Raw genomic sequence first — 16,974 nt, 5'->3', positions numbered from 1 at the left:
GTAAATTGAGAATATGAAAATAAAAAAAGAACATTCGGACTTTACGATTGAACGAAACGAAGAAAACTTTCAAGTCGATTTAAAGAATTTCAAGAAAGAATTTAACACAGATGTGAAGTTTTATAAAACAATTAAATCGGAACCTTCAGAGGTGAGTGAAAAATACTTTTCTGTAAGATTGCGGCGTTGCTTTAGGGTCGAGTTATGAACATTTACGAATACGGATACGGTTACGTTACGGAGTTTATAACTCGACCCTTAGAGGCGAGAAACATTTGATCTAATTATTTAATAATCCTAACGGTGTTAATTGAGAGCATCGAGATATAAATACTAATTTGAATTACTATCAATCGTGATTATAAACGATACAATTGAATGGATTGCTCTATTGAAGTCGTTAAAACAGACAGTTCAACAGTGGCGCATTATAACTTCATGGGGAGGGGAGAAGTTGATCTTAAGTGGACATTTGTTTATTTTATTAAATTTTATACATATCATGCAATTTATTATATTTATTTCAGCATTTTCTGTATGTTTAGTTCTTACTTATTGTATTTATTATGAAAATGCTCCAGATTTTAATTAAGTGAACGAATTTTTATAACGAAACATACAAAAATAATGCAAATAAAATATTATTATTTTGAAAGAATTTATGGATTGAGCGAAAGTTTATGTTTCAGTTTAAATATTATTTTGTATTTATTCTTATATAGAATTTAATTTGTGTGATAATGTAACATAATTTTTCTATCGTTTCAGGTAAATATTCATAAAAATTCAATTTCAACAAATAACAGAACAGATTCGAGTATTTGGAATAATTCTGGATTTAATAGTAAAATAGGTAAGATGCTTCATACTTTAACACTATAAAAATATGATTCTACTGATTAGAAAAATATAAATAAATTCATTTTAGTTAATAGAATTGAATAACCTTTGCAAATATTTTATATACGGTGCATATGAAATTAAATATATTTTAATATAGCCTAATGAATATTTGGTCTTGATAGAGTTAAGGCTATCAATCAATTTATCAGTGTCGTAAAACAGAGAAATCCCAATTTGAATGTTATACACGTTATATATAAATTCTTCCTGCCAAACTTCAAGATTTATAGTTAATTTAGTTGTGAATATAATGACTAACTAATGTGACTAACTAATCTAGTGTTATTAGTACACCAAAAAAAAATAATAGTTTTAAAATACAGTAAAACCTGATTAAACCGAATATTTTAAAAGTTTCTGGAAGGTTTATTTAACACAGAAAGTGGCAGCATTGTGAAGAATCTTTACCGTTTATGAAGGTTTATATTTTGAACGGATTTTACTGTATATTTATACGTGGCACTAAATTTCAGTTCGTACAGATACCACAGTAATTACGTGTTCACCATCTGCTTCTTATTTATCCTAACGAAAGAAAGTGATAGCGTGTTGTGTCACGAAGTTAATTTCTCTTAAAAATAAACCTCATAATAATATGAAAAATGAAAGTCATATGTAATGTGTAACTCTGCCATATCACAATCTAGTATTAAATGGACAGTGACGGTAGTGACTATAATTTCTTTACGACAATCTAGTGACAAATATATTTCGTTCTTAGATTTTTACATTGTTTAGTTAACTAATGTTTATTCTAAATTATTAAAACTAAAATCAGTTTTATCTATTTCAATTCTGCGCTTAGGATTTTTTAAACCGTAAACACTTTGTAAATTCCAATACAGATTGTAAGAAAGAAGAAATAAAAGAGGAGAAATGTGACGTTAAACACGGCATAAAATCAGAATGTAAAGTTGTTTTGAAAAGATTAAATTTTAATGTAAAAACTGAAGATTGTAACGTTGTTTATCTCCCAGATGAATACGAAGATTTAAAGGTAAGTGATAGAAACTGCGAAATATTTTACGCATTTTATAAGTTAACCCTTTCGATTACCTCGAATCATATCTGTTTCTTAACTGTGTTAATAGTGTCTTTAAAACAAACAAATAATTTCTTACGTGTAATGACAAATAATATCACGTGTGTAACCGCAGTATGGACCAGAAGTCTCATAAAACTTACATGACTTCCGGTCCAGACCGGAAGTTCAGTGCCTAGAACCTTATTTTTTTATATTTGGTCTCCATTTTTATCTATTTAACTCCGTTTTCGAAATTTAGGAAAGACGAGCGAACAACAGTAGGAACTGACAGTCCCGCAATTTGAAAATTGCAGCCTCGTGATTTTGTTGTACTTTGAATAGATACCGATGGAGTGATATTTTCCAAAATTACGAATTTGAATATTCATATATAATGCAAGATATACTTTTAAGTTTTCTATGCATTCTAAAGCGATAAGTTTCAATGGTCAGCTTTTTCGCTTAATTATCTAACTTGCACTAACGTGAGACAACTTTACCCACGAAAACTTTACCGCTTTGACAATTCGGCCACACACTTCCACACACTTGTACTGTACTTATATACTTGGTAAAATTGTTAATTTTTTGAATATAATAACAGTCTGATACAGAGATTTTCAACTTATTTTTCTTTTTACGTTAAGGTGAAAAGGCACCTTAATAAAAAATTTTGAAACCTTGCAGATATCAACAAATTAAAGCGTACTAAGTAGCCATTTTATATAGAAACCAAAACCATAAATAAAATCAAAATTAATTAATTAAATCTAAAATAAAATTAATCAATGGGCTGGGCAAACGGAATTCTGCGGGTTTAATCTCCTTTGTAACACCAAAGTAGAGGCCAGTTTCCTTTAGAAAGCACTTCCGGGAACTCCCCCTTTCAGCAGATTGCCCACATGTCGCATTGTAAACAAAATCGAAGAAATAAGTAAATTCTACAAAATATATAAGAAATAATTTAGTTTTAATGCACTTTTCTAATGAACAACAGCACACTTAGGACTTAAATAATTATACTCATGTATAACATATTGTGTTGTTTCTACATTCTTTAGCCTGTCAAGAACGAATTCTTCATTCCCGACAGAAATTCTAACAGAAATGATACAAATGTACAAAGTAAGTAACAAGTTTATTTGTTAAATGTTTTTTTGAAGATCGGACTTTACATGTAATATTAGCGCTATGCTACATTTAAAATTATCATGGCGCCATCTGTTATCACATTTTACTAGTGAAGTAACGCTGTATCAGCGTGTAGTCGGAACGAAGATGCTCACGCCTTTATTTTCTAGATTATGAGGAAAAAAAGAAACAAACAATCATTCGTTCTAAACAATATACTTGATTTTTATTGGATCATTTAAAGGTACAAGTATAAGGTCAGAAAAGCCATTAATTAATTGCTATGCCAACGCCTCACGAAATTCTGACTATCACTACGGGCCTTGGACTTACAGATTGACTCGTAGCGATCTTTGTTGTAACTCTAAAAATACTCTGTCAGTTATTTTATCACTCGACTCAATGTAACATAGGTAAGACCGATAGCTGTCTCTTTTTTCCCTATATCTATTTTAATTTTTGGAAGAGTTAATCCCTGGGATTCTATGTATAGTCATCGACTATGCTAAGGTAAGGGGAAACTGTCTACGAGATCGCAATATACTGCCATCGTTCAAAGAGCGTGTTATGGGGATTATTGGAAACAGATTATCATAGATGAAAGGTCCCTGATAGCTATCGAATTCCACTAAAATAAACAGAGGAAGAGCTGGAGGGCGAGCATTAGGAGCATATATAATGTAGCGTATAGTTCCTAGTGAACCATTCACCAGACCTCCTTGCACCCATAAGTTGACTCTCAGCACGATTCTGGCATTAACTGAGAGATACAAATACTTGGAGAGACCGAGAGCTGAGTCATCTTTGGACGAAGGCGGGGCAATATCTGGAGTGTTTTCAGATGCTATATAAGCAAGAGGGTACCCAGTTGACTGCAAGTAGTCTTCGTTGCTTGGTTTAACTTGCTCGTTTGTTGGATATAGCACTACTGCCGTTTGGAACTGATTAAGTTCATCTCTGGATAAATAGGCTCGATTTCTTTTCGTCAGAATATTCAGATCTGTATCAGAGATTTCACCCGAAGCCAGATGTTGTAAGACATCTGTGAAAAAACTATCTGCTCAATTTTGTCTATGAGAGTTACGAAGTTTAATGAACTTCTCAAAAGAATCAAATGCGAATGTAATGTAATGTCCCAACAAGGTCCCTACCTTGTTGGGACATTACATTGTAAAAGCACTCGAGTAGAGAGGAGTATTTTTAACAGGAGGAAGCTGACGAAAATCACCAAACAAATTGATAAAGAATCTACCAAACGGCTCATCTTTCTCGGGGTTTATCTTCCTCAATCTTCTCTCGATCATGTAAAGCATTTCTGCACCAATCATTGACATTTCATCAACGATGATGAATTTGACCGACTTCATCTCAATCTGGAATCTCAGTGCAGCTTGTCCATTTAGAGATCGAAATTTCGTACTAAAGATAGGAAGACGAAAGAGAAAATGGATCGTGAAATCATCAATATTGATCGCTGCTGCTCCACGTTTTAAAACGAAAACTTTTGAAAACTTATTATTCTATAAAGATTCTTTATGTTTGTTGTGTATCTAGTTAGCGATAACATTTACCTTTCAAAATTACCGTTTTAATGCTTGTCATATTTTCCGACCACTAGATGACGCTTCTACACGTGCGTGCAGGAAGCGACTAACACTTGACTTCATGCATTCCTTGTCAACATCATTATCGGACAACTCTAGAATGAGTTGTCCGATATTGATGAAATTTTCTACGACGATTCAACATCACACATGGATTAACTGATTAAAATTTCAACTCTCAAAAATGATCCATATAGAATAAAAATGCGATCTTCGTTTTGACCCCTATCTCAAGTTTTGAGAGTTGAAATTTTAACCCGTTCATCGTTGAGGGATACTGAGTCGTCCTGGAAAGTTTCATCAAGATCGGACAATTCATTCTAGAGTTATGATGTGACAAGAAACGCATGAAGTCAAGTGTTAGTCGTCACTTCGTTCCGACAATTAAAACAATTGTTATATATTTAACTCTTACAGAATGGGAATACCTGCATTTTGAAGGTGCGGATGAGGTTTATAAAAAATTGTAAACGCTAATACCGAGAAAAATCGTCATTAAGTCTGATCCTACTGGAAAAAAACATAACCCCATTATCTTCCCACTCTCATGACCTTTAGTCATCGAAATTTAATAGCATTCTCCTAAGAAACAAACCTTGGTGCAAAATTTAAAAAATTTTCGACTAAAAGCAGCAGTTATTTAGCTTCGAAAGGGGAAAAACTCAATTTTATTTTTCTATTTTTTATTTCTCTACGTCCTTCAGTTAAAAAATTTGAAAATCTTGGAGATCATTTTTTGACCGATTTCCATACGTTTTCTCTTATATATAACAGCAAACAAATGTATGTTTTTTACATAAATCAAAAGAATTATTACGAGAATTTATCACATAATTTAATAATAAGACCCATTTGGAATTCCAATAAGAGGCTCAATTCAGCAGCAATCGATTCTACAAAATAACACGATTTATTTGTTTTTACAACCAAAAACTAAGCTATTATCTTGCTTTAACGTCATAAACTTCATATAAATTTTATAATTTAACAATATAATATATACAAAATCTGGTAAATAGATAAGGAATATGGTGTGTTCATAAATGCACAAGTTTTCTTACCTACTTACATTTTAATATTACTTAAATTTAAAAATTCAAATTGTTTATTATACGTCGAATTATGTAGATACAATAAGTACATAATTTTAAATAAATTTAAAAAGTATTGTATTTAACTTTTAAATTTCAGCAAAGGAACAAGAAGTGATTGAGGAATACGATATTCAGCACAATTCAAAAAGTCAAAAGCAAAATAATTGTAATGCAAACAAGACGAAATTTGCCCCTTCAATTAGAAAATACAACAACATCGAAAGAAAGATTAAAATGAAATACTTCAGTGCAACGCGTTCATCTCACTGTAAACAAAAGCACAAATGTGATTTATGTAAACAGACTTTTGTAAACAAGGAAATACTACAAGCGCATTTGTTCTTTCACATTGGAAAAAAACCATTTAGATGCACAACCTGCAATCAGAAATTTTCCTGGCAATTTCTATTGAGATGACACAAGAAAGAACACAGCACCGAAAAACAAAGCAAAATTGATCATACAAAAGTTGGTTTGCTATCATTATCAAAAAATCGTAAAGTATCTAAGCGAAAACCTTTACGATGTGACATCTGCGATAAGATATTTAATAAAAGGGGCCATTTAGAGAGGCATCACAGAACACGTCACCGAGTATCTCATTGTTGTAAGATATGTAAAAAGCAATTTCAAACGAAATCAAAATTGACACAACACCAACGTACTCATAGTGAAGATCGACCTTTCAAATGCAATATATGTGATAAGGGCTTTAAAACGAATAGCCATTTAAGAATTCATCGTGAATCTCACAGTGATCAACGGAAGTATTCTTGTCAGGTGTGTAACAAAAGTTTTAAAACAAAATGCTGTTTAAGGGGTCATAAAATTGTTCATAATAAAGATTTAAATCATTCTTGTCAAATATGTAACAAAAGGTTTAAGACAAAACAGTGTTTAAGAGCACACGTTCTTATACATACCGATGAATGCAAGTACTGTTGTCAGATATGTAACAAGTATTTTAAAACAAAATTCTCTTTGAGACAACATAAAAAAACTCACGAAGATAGAACTGATAAGTATTTTTGTGACGTATGCAAAACGGGTTTTAAATGCAATAGTACTTTTGTCAGACACCGCATCGTTCAACATCAGAATATGTTTGCTTGCTGTTATTGTCGTAAGTCATTCAAAACTAAAAATATGCTGGAAGCTCATAAAAAAATCCATATTCAAAAATGTAATATCTGTAAAAAAGAGGTATTGTCTAAATCTTCTTTGATCCTTCATCAGAGAATTCATTCTGGCATAAAACCGTATCTTTGTAAGGTGTGTAACAGACGTTTTCTATCAAATACTGAGTTGAAACGTCACCAAAGCTCTCACAATAAAGACAATCTTCCTTACGTTTGTGAGATATGTAAGAAGGGTTTTTACGTGAAATCTCATTTCTTAAGGCACCAACCTGTTCATGAAAATAAGGTGCATATTTGCATCCATTGTAAAGGCAGTTTTAGAACAGAAATTAAATTGAAAGTGCATTTACAATTTTCTTGTTCAGAAATACATCCCAAACCATTACCTTACCAATGTAATATCTGCAAACGGACTTACGCAAATAGTTTTGCTTTCGAGCAGCATCTACTTGCTTACAAGGATCAAATACACTTCTGTTGTGACGTTTGTAAAAAGAAATTTTCGTCAAAAGTCGAATTCCAAACTCATCATAAAAATGCTCATCCTCCGGGAGGAATTCATAAATGCGAAATTTGCAATAAGATATTTCGGAAACGGGATACTTTAAATAGACATATGAAAACGAATACCGATTCGAGCGTTAAGAAATGTGATGTTTGCGGTCAGAAATTCTGTTCGTTTATTACTTTAAAACGTCACATGAGAGGTCATCTTTCAGAATAGAACTTCTTGTGCGAAATACGTTGAACCAATTTTAATACATAATAGGTAAAAGGTTTAAATTTTGCTGATTACATTTTTGTGTTATTTCGTTTGTCGTAATTGGGCTGCAATTTGAATAAATCGTAATCTATAAATTTTTATTGTTCTTTGTTTGTCTCTCTTTCCTTAATCTCGAGAACGGAAAAAGAGAGATGAAAGTCGTTACAATATATGGAACGCTTAGAGGCAGCAGGACCCGATTAACTGTCTGCAAACTTCAGGTTTGCACCGGAAATCACGTTATTTCGATTGAAAATTTTCATAATTATACAATTTTGCTCGGGATTCTTTTCGTTAATTCACATTTGTGAATTTTAAGGCAATACAAACTACGTTTGAGTCCTTTATCCATTAACATCCTTTCATTCTATCAGGAACACAGAAACAGCAGGCAACTTGAAGTAAAAACGCTTATAAAAATAACAGATGAAAATACTATCAAACGATTCACAATCACAATTAAAAATGATCTCGACGCCGACCTGTTCTTGTAGGCTACGGCGTCTACAAACATTAGCGAGGTTGAAGCCGAAGTTTTAAACGCGAAGACGTGTACGTCGGACGTTCAGCGCCGCTTTCCTGTAAGCCTAGAAGTTTGACAATGGCGTTTGGAAAGTCAGTGGAATCATACTCAACATTCGTCATTGTCAAACTTCTAGGCTTACAGGAAAGCAGCGCTGAATGTCCGACGTACACGTCTTCGCGTTTAAAACTTCGGCCTCAACCTTGCTTATGTTTGTAGACGCCATAGCCTACAAGAACAGGTCGGCGTCAAGATCATTTTTAATTGCGTTTGTGCAGTGTTTGATAGTATTTTCGCCGGCTGTTTCTGTGTTCCTGGTTGGAATTAAAGGGTGTTAATGGATAAAGGACTGGATAAAAGACGTAGTTTGTATGGCCTTAAAATTCACAAATGTTATTTAACGAAAATTTTCCTGTGAAAGGAGAGACATATGACCGGCACGACTCTCGCTCACCGAAAAAGCATAATTTACAGGGTCAAAGGTATTATAATTTTGAGATGGAGAGTGTATATTTTAAATTAATAAATTAAAAATTCTATCCCAGCATTATGATGATGTTTACAATCAACGTAATTTTGTTTTTAAGTGCAGAGAAGCTTGATAGATGTGTTCTTGTGTTATCTCGTTGTTGGTATTTTTATTATGTTTTAAAATTAATTTTACGTAAAACCAACAAATATTTATTGTGACATAATGACAATACTTGATTGCAATTTTTTATGATATTTTTAATCTAATTAAAATGTATGCTGTTTACCTTAAATTAGTAGCGGCTTGCCCCTGTACATCATAGCTTTCTTTTAACCATAGAGTCGTGCCGGCCATACTGTATATCTAACATATTTGAGGGGAAAAATTTTTGAATTGAAATTGTGTGATTTTTAATGGAAATTGTAAGTTTTTTCTTATTTAATCTGGACCTAGTGTTTCCCACGTTTCCATACCTTATCTTAGCTTTAATGTATCAGACTTCTTTCTTGGGATTAACGATCAACAGACGGACGGACGGACGTCAGTGGGAATTTATAGGTCTAAAAATTACTCAAATTGCAGACGAACAAAGTGTACAAAACAGAATCAGTTATTGTATTATTGTAATAATAAATGTTGAATTTTTTATCAATCAATTTTTAATGAAATTAGTAATTTTAAACATTCTTACGTGTTTTTGTGACGTTTTTGTTTGCTTATTTTTTAAAATGTAATAATTAATTAAAAATAAATCATTTTTAAATGACAGATTAATTTGTATGTAATTAAAAAAAACGTACTTTTGATAAATTTCGACCCGTGATTAGAAACATACAATGTCAAAGTTTACAGTGTTAAGTGTATGGGCGAGGGAAGCGAGTTGTCTGTCTTACACGGCCAAACCTATACTTGTGTGGTTTACTATTAACTTTGGAAAAAATAAATAGAAATATTAACCATTTAATTATTTACATTTTTTAAAATAATTTCCTTAAACTTCATTCTACCGTTAAATTTTAAATACATACATGTGAAAGAAAAAGGCTGTACTCAAAGCTGTAGCCTTGGAAGATAAGAAAGATGGGTGAAGGAAGAAAGGAGAGTTAGTTGAGGAAAAGTTAGAAAGATGGGATAGTAAGAGATTTGAAAGTGGAAGAAGGAGGACATGAGCCGCAAGCGGACACTATATTATATCGATATATAGATACACGAACGAGGGAGAGAGAGGAGAGATATAGAGTGTAAACCAATATTCGAGAGAGCGAAGAAGAGACATGAGCGAGAGACGTGAGTAGTACTAAAAAGCGCGTGAGTAGAGAGACAGATCTACACATATATACACAAACGTATGCGAGCAACATATCTATATATATCTCAAATATACACAACTCATATATCTATATATAATATATTATTCGAAACAAACACACACCATTGAGGAGCACACACTATACCACACTAGTAGAGAGAGCGTGAGAGAGCGCTCTCGCACACGCGAGAGAGAGAGAGAGAGAGAGAGAGAGACTAGAACGCACTCTGCGCACATGATCATATAACACAGGCTACTATATATATATATATATACAGCTAGCTATATGAGCGACCTCACCACAGAACCGCCTACGAGAGAGAGCAGACCGACGAAGCATATGCTAGTACGAGAAGAGTGGTATTCGTGTAACACCGACTAATCCTCTAATTAATAATGACACACAAGATATTTAATCTATTATATATATCATATTATCTCATATTGAGATATGTCCGAGAGAGATCAATCATTATGTAATAACACAGAAGAGCGACAGGTAATGATCACGCCCACTAAAGCAGCATTATATGTATAGAGTATCAACGTTGACAGTCGAGCACCACATATGCATCATGAGTTATAACGAGCTATATAGAGAGAGTGAGAGAAGAGAATCTACTCTTCCTGATGAGCTCTAACACCAGCGATGTCAGAAAGAGATATAACTTTAACGGTAAGCTTCAGAGCAGAAGATATTATATATAAATATTGCACACACGTTATCTTAATATATCATTTATATCTATTATTATTATTATTATAAGGCATATATATAGTATATCACGAAGGAGAGTCAGGATACCATCATTTCAGGTGCTATAAGTTTCTGTATAGAAGTATATATCTCGTAGAGAGCGAGACACTCACTATGCACACTCACAATATATATCTCCCAGTCCGATAATAACACGAGCAGCACACTATATTGTTGTCGCGTGTCTGTAGGATTCAGACCATTTGATAGGTCCGAACAATAGAGATAATAAATCGTCAGATTGAGTATTCCCTAGTCCCACGAACTTATAACGTGCCACTGTTTATTTGTCTGTTTTAACGATTCCAATAGGATAATAAACTCAATTGTATTGTTTACAATTTGTCATCGTCATGGTATGAAAGAGCCCTAACATAGACAGGCAAGTAAACTCATTGCTATTGTTCGCGTTGTAGCAGTAAACAAGGGGTGTACAGTGTACTGTACATTCAAAGTTAATAGAAGAAAGTCAAGAGATACCGCGTCAGCAACTCACGTCATAGTTTGTAGCTACGAAACCCACGTGATAAACAAATATTGTTCCTATAACCCACTTCGTTTTTATCATTCCTCTGGCAAACACGTTGTTACATCGTCAGTCCTTTTCTAGGTTATCTGCTTTCATTTAGGGGATTAATGCTATTAAATTTCGATGGTTTAACGTCGACGGAGTGGAGAGTTAATGGAGGTCGTGTGTATCTCCATTATTTTAGGGTCGATGCACTCATGTGGCGCGGCAACGAAAAGTGCTGACGCAAACACATTTGCGCCACGCGGCAGCACTTACATTTCGGCGTTTGCGTATAGTATTCAAGATGGCGAACGATACCGACACTGCCGTTTTCCACATGTTTACAAATTTCGTTTTCTATAGTTCGCTTTATTTAACAAGAAAATTTTGTCGAAGATTTTGGATGAGAGATATTTTTTGGATCGAGGAAGAACTGGTGTACAAAATACGTTTATTTCTTAATCAAGATCTCTCGATAAAGAACACTATTTCGACTAAGATTCGTTTGTTTTTTTCCTTTGAATTAAATTATATGTGATTATTCGTGTAGAGCAAAATTTCAAATGTTGCCGAGAAAGTTGCGTGATTGGTTGCTGGTTTATCCGACATTCGAATTCCCCTTTCGAATGGAGAGAAAGAGAGAGAGAGAGAGTTCAGAGAATAACTTAAATATAATATATCTTTAATGTTTTAACAATTATTTTTTAAATCGGAGATATTTCTCTTTGTCTTCGAATTTTTCTGTTTTTTTCCTATGTCCGTCGAAAGTTTAGGAATTTTAGCGGCTACTCTGTCTTTCTTTCACACAGGCAACAAGTTTTACTTGGCAGACTCCAGGGAACTGTCCTGTGTGAGGGTGACCATTTTCAAGCTCAGAACTCCTCCAAATAGAACTGTCGAAACAAAATTTCTATTCTTCCCACACGTATCAGAAGTTGAACTGTTTAGACCAGCGGCCCCTAAAAGGGGTCGCAACGCTCCCTGTTGGTGGCTAGTAAATCTAGAAGGGCGAAAAGAAGCCAATGCGCGACAGAGGGCACTGGAGGCAGTGTATTGGACGGTGGCCGTCGCGGTCTCTGACAAACTTTAACTCTTTAAAAACGGGCGTGAAGAAACAATGCGTTTAATGATTTCCAGATTTGGAGAACAATGTACGGTAAGGAAACAAAGTGTGAATTTCATAGAAAAGTTTTTCCTAAAATTATTTCCAAGTCTTTCTCACACAAGGAAAAATGGGTTAGGAAGCGTTGGTGTATATTAACAGAAAAGGAAGTTTTTCCTCCAATTTCGTATGTTTTACAAAAATAGGGGAAAATATCGAACAAATATAACAAACATTTATTAAAAGTAAATTATGGACTCTGGATCCTCACGTAATATTAATTTTGCATTGAATTTTCTGCATTAATTATACTATTTTTAATTAATTGCAACTGTCGTTTCTTTCCACATAACTATTAAAAATGATTTTAATGTTGTTTCACACAAAAGGTAATCAAATTTATATTCATTTTCATTTTTTAGTAGTTTTATTCATTTATTTTATAAATTTGCCTGCTTTTTAAATTGTCTTTTAATTTTATATATTATTTATAAGAGAGTTAACATTGAACTATCAGGCTACCTAATCAGGAGCGGATCTACATAGAGACTAATAGGACTCGAGACCTGGGCCTCCAAGTATCAAAGGTATAGAAAAATTGAATTACTGTATTATCATAAATTTTAATACGTTTTTATTAATATTTCATAAATAAATATATTTAAATTCTGATGTTTATGTTATTAAAAATGAATTTTAAACCCTAATTTAAAAATTCTTAACTATTAACCGTATAACACGTGATTTTATAGCTGCAATTATCACGTGGTCTGGTGACGTGTTACCACTGATCTTCTGTTGACTTTGACAGTGCACCCTCTTGTACTGTTACAACAGGAACAGTAGTAATGAGTTTACTCGTCTTTTCTTCTTCCGTACTCGTATTAAACTGAGGAAGTGACGGTAAAAGTAGAACCAGAAAGAAATATTCAGAATTCACATTCAGTGGAGGTAATGAAAAGTTTTAAGTTGTTTAAAAGAATAGCACACGGATAAAAAAAAAAATGTTGTACAAGAATTAAATCAGAACATGAAAATGTATAGGTGATTATAATGTCTTTTTGTATACGACTCTTGTGTTGCTTTAAAAGCGTCATTTGCAAACTTTCTACGTTTACATTACTGCTTCCAAAGTTTTAAAATGAAGTTTTGTCTACTCAAATATTATTCAAATTTGCCCTGTTTATTTGTCTGTTTTAACGATTCCATTAGGATAATCGACTCAATTTTATTATCTTTAAATATTCATAGCAATTCACATTTAAAACTCATTTATATTGACTGCAGTTTTTTAATCATTTTTTAATTTAAAAATTCACGTGACTACGATTAATCCTCTGGTAAATAAGTTTTCGATTTTCACCTACATAACTCTGTTCTGAGATTAAGGAAAAACACGAGCAGACGATCTATAACAACAGTCTTCAGATCTGATATTTGTAAATTTCAGCTCGGTTAATATCAGAACTGCTACGAATGATAATCAATAAGTAGTAAAGTAAATTAAATAATTCCAAATCTAATGACATAATAAAAGATTATGGAGCCAACTGTCTCACTAACGTCTGTTTGACAGTTTTTATATGTAGACATCATGGATCCTTTCCGGTTCTGCTGACTTATCTTTAATCAAAATCATAATATTTTCCCTCGTAGTCTACAAATGACGTGTGACATCCAAAGGAGAAAGTGAAAAACAAAACAAACAGAATAGTTAGAAATAATAATAATTAAATGAATTAAGAATTAAATTTTTTGCGACGTAGAAATCGGAGATCAAAAGGTGAAATGGGAAAGGGATGACAAAACCCACACACATCCTATTTCGTCCGATTTTGAAACCGATAAAGCCAATCAGATGATCATACAAAGTAACAATTATTACTAAGGTTGCACTAAATACCCTGACTTTAGTCACCTCCAGCAATTAATTCAGTTGATTTGACAGCTGTTATCAATTTTGTGAGGTAGAATGAGTAAAAATACCGGATAGAAAGAGGTAATAAATTTAAAGAAATATTCGATTTCTGACAATTAACATAAACAACACCTCGATGCAAATCGAACTTAGACAGGATTGCATCAGAATTTTCCCCGTTAGTTCCCCTCCGGGACGTGTATACAAAGGAATCGTACCCGTACCTCGGGGCGATTGCCGTAGGGAAGATTCCAAGCCGGTAACGATTCGGACCCCTGCTCCGCGCTCCGGAAGAAAGACTGCTCGGAACTTGTTTGCCACAGCTAAAGAGGTAATTAATTAGAAAATTTAAACCTCTCTCTCTCCGTTATAAGTTAGATTAACTTATTAATTTAATTTAAATTTTGGGACTAATCAAGGTCCAGAACCGCGAAGATTTAAAAGAACGCAGTGATAATTGTAGCGACGTAGAATTTTTAACTTTTCCATTTATTGTATCTATTCGCTTTTGTACTCTCTTTGTATAATTTTTTTGTTGTTTATTAAATATATTACTATGGTTAAATATGTGTCATCCTTGAGTACGGCCGTCACCTTATCACGACCTCGGTATCCTCCCCACTCGTTTACAACATAAGCCATCTCACGTGGACGAGAAGCCGGTAAGAACGGTTGAGCTCATGGCTCTACGCTCCCTCGGTTCACAGACGCTTTTAATTAAAGCAACACAGGAATCGTATACGTATACAAAAGTACATTTTACTCACCTGTACATTTTTATGTTCTGATTTAATTCTTGTACAATAGTTTTTTTTTAATCCGTGTGCAATTGTTTAAAACAACTTAAAACTTTTCATTACCTCCACTGAATGTGAATTCTGAATATTTCTTTCTGGTTCTACTTTTATCGTCATTTTCACTAGTATATTCTCGTTTGTCAACAATCTGTTTTCAATAAAAGGTTTTAAAACCATCGAGTTCGAATTTATATTTGCCTGAATAGCTAAATTAATAAATAAAATGTATACGATACGAAACACCTCTTTTACTTGAATAGTGTGTCATCAATCGATATCAATTAATAAATATTCACAATAAATTCACTCGAATTTTACGGCGAGTAAGGCGTATTTCACACTGTTACCGACTTTTCCGACCCAATCTGTCGAAGGGGAACGACCTGTCTGTCGACCACTGAGCTGTTCGCCGTATCGGCACAATTTAGAGCAGTGCTTTAGACGCTTGTGGAGTCGGACCAGTCGGCCATAATATGAAAGAGCCCTAACAAAGGCAGGCAAGTAAACTCATTGCTATCGTTCGCGTTGTAACACTAAACAAGGTGAGTACACTCAAAGTTAATAGAAGATAGTCAAAGGATAGCACGTCATATATGGGTGCGTTTACTTTTTGCTCGCTTCCAACCTCGCCGAGCTGACACCTAGCGCAGCCTGACGTCATACTAGCACGCTCGTAAAAGTATACACAGTAATGGACGGCGCCATCTTTGAACAAACTCTAAGCTCGTTGTAAATTCTCCGAGCACGCCGAGCGCGCTAGGAATGATAGCAATGACGTCACGGGTGCGAAAAGTAAACGCACCCATAGTTTGTAGCTACGAAACCCACGTGATATATGATAAACAAATATTGTTTCTATAACCAAGGCCATCGTTATTCAAGGCCTGCTTGTAAGTGTTATGACGTCACAGTACCGGTCTTTTCCTTAGCCGATCATCAAAGCGTTACTGATCATTTATGTGAAATCGAATAATTTTTATCAAAAGAATTATTTTTAAAATTTATTTATCGATGTAATATTTAAATGTTATAAATGTAATTAATAATTTTTAAGTAAAAAAGTTTCATAAATAAAGAACAAAGAACAATTTTGATAGTGTGATTACTTTAAAAAGTAATCACACTATCAAAATATTATGTATGATTTGGTTCAGAGGTGCGTAAAGATCAAGTACGAAGTTAAAATTCGTTCAAAAAAATAAATAATCTTAGTAATTTATTTTAAAAGAAGGCTTCCAATAGCATTCAAAGTAGTTACGAAAAAATCTCGAGACGACACTTATCACTTACATCACCGTGTGAGTATATATATGTATATTGACGTGCGCTTTCACAACTTGTAATTTTTCATTCATACAACCACATTATTGACACTAAAACGGAAATATCTGAGCCGTGGAGCACGCTACGTTGCCTCCTACCGTAAACTACTATTACAAACACCCGTTGTTGCGTCCCTCAGCGCGCTTTCCACCAGAATGCAGAAACTGACCTTTATTGCTAACACGTGACTACTTCCTGGGAGCAACCCGCGTGGACAGTTTGACGAAGTTTGCTCGAATTACGCTTCCGTAACACCGTAACACTCTATAACGAAATTCACGAGTTGAGATTTGACAACGACGATTTATTTTTCGACATTAACTTGTTAAAAAAAGAACATAATCAAATTACTTTACTTTGCAGATTTGTTTTCTTGTAAGACACAAATATTGTAAATTAAGTTATAGTTATCGTGAACAAATCAACTTACGATTGACAATGTTAAAATTAATTAAAAAACTGTTCTCAAACAGTGGCAGGCAATACACGACTTACACATAAGAAGTTAGACGTTGCTGTGTTTGTTATAATCCTACCGCCAAGTCAAGAAAGCGAAATCAACGAATTTCTTATGTTGACACAATATAGGTCCCTTCTGAACTAT

The 16,974-nt window shown here is 33.6% G+C and overlaps 2 protein-coding genes across 2 annotated transcripts in view; one reads left to right on the top strand and one right to left on the bottom strand.

Annotated features, from left to right (window-relative positions):
* The window catches only part of LOC136969233 (zinc finger protein 271-like), a 320,380-nt gene that overhangs the window by 169,792 nt on the left and 133,614 nt on the right, over positions 1-16,974 (bottom strand). The window lies entirely within an intron of this gene.
* Positions 14-7,619, top strand: LOC136969220 (zinc finger protein 624-like). Its single transcript, XM_067263310.1, has 5 exons — positions 14-151; positions 769-853; positions 1,749-1,900; positions 2,989-3,052; positions 6,226-7,619. Exons 1-5 carry the CDS (start codon positions 14-16, stop codon positions 7,617-7,619), a joined length of 1,833 nt encoding a protein of 610 aa, XP_067119411.1.

The sequence above is a fragment of the Centruroides vittatus genome, unplaced genomic scaffold (assembly GCF_030686945.1).
Source record: "Centruroides vittatus isolate TY-2023 unplaced genomic scaffold, ASM3068694v2 contig_1768, whole genome shotgun sequence".
Classification (NCBI taxonomy): domain Eukaryota; kingdom Metazoa; phylum Arthropoda; class Arachnida; order Scorpiones; family Buthidae; genus Centruroides; species Centruroides vittatus.
Note: the sequence above shows the minus strand (reverse complement) of the source record. Positions and strands in the feature narration are given on the sequence as shown.

What these genes read in the sequence shown, in the direction of transcription:
- LOC136969220 (XM_067263310.1), top strand. Translation starts at nt 14, where the DNA reads ATGAAAATAAAAAAAGAACATTCGGACTTTACGATTGAACGAAACGAA. An exon ending in TTAAATCGGAACCTTCAGAG is followed by an intron (nt 152 to 768) that starts GTGAGTGAAAAA and finishes CTATCGTTTCAG; the next exon opens with GTAAATATTCATAAAAATTC. An exon ending in ATGAATACGAAGATTTAAAG is followed by an intron (nt 1,901 to 2,988) that starts GTAAGTGATAGA and finishes TACATTCTTTAG; the next exon opens with CCTGTCAAGAACGAATTCTT.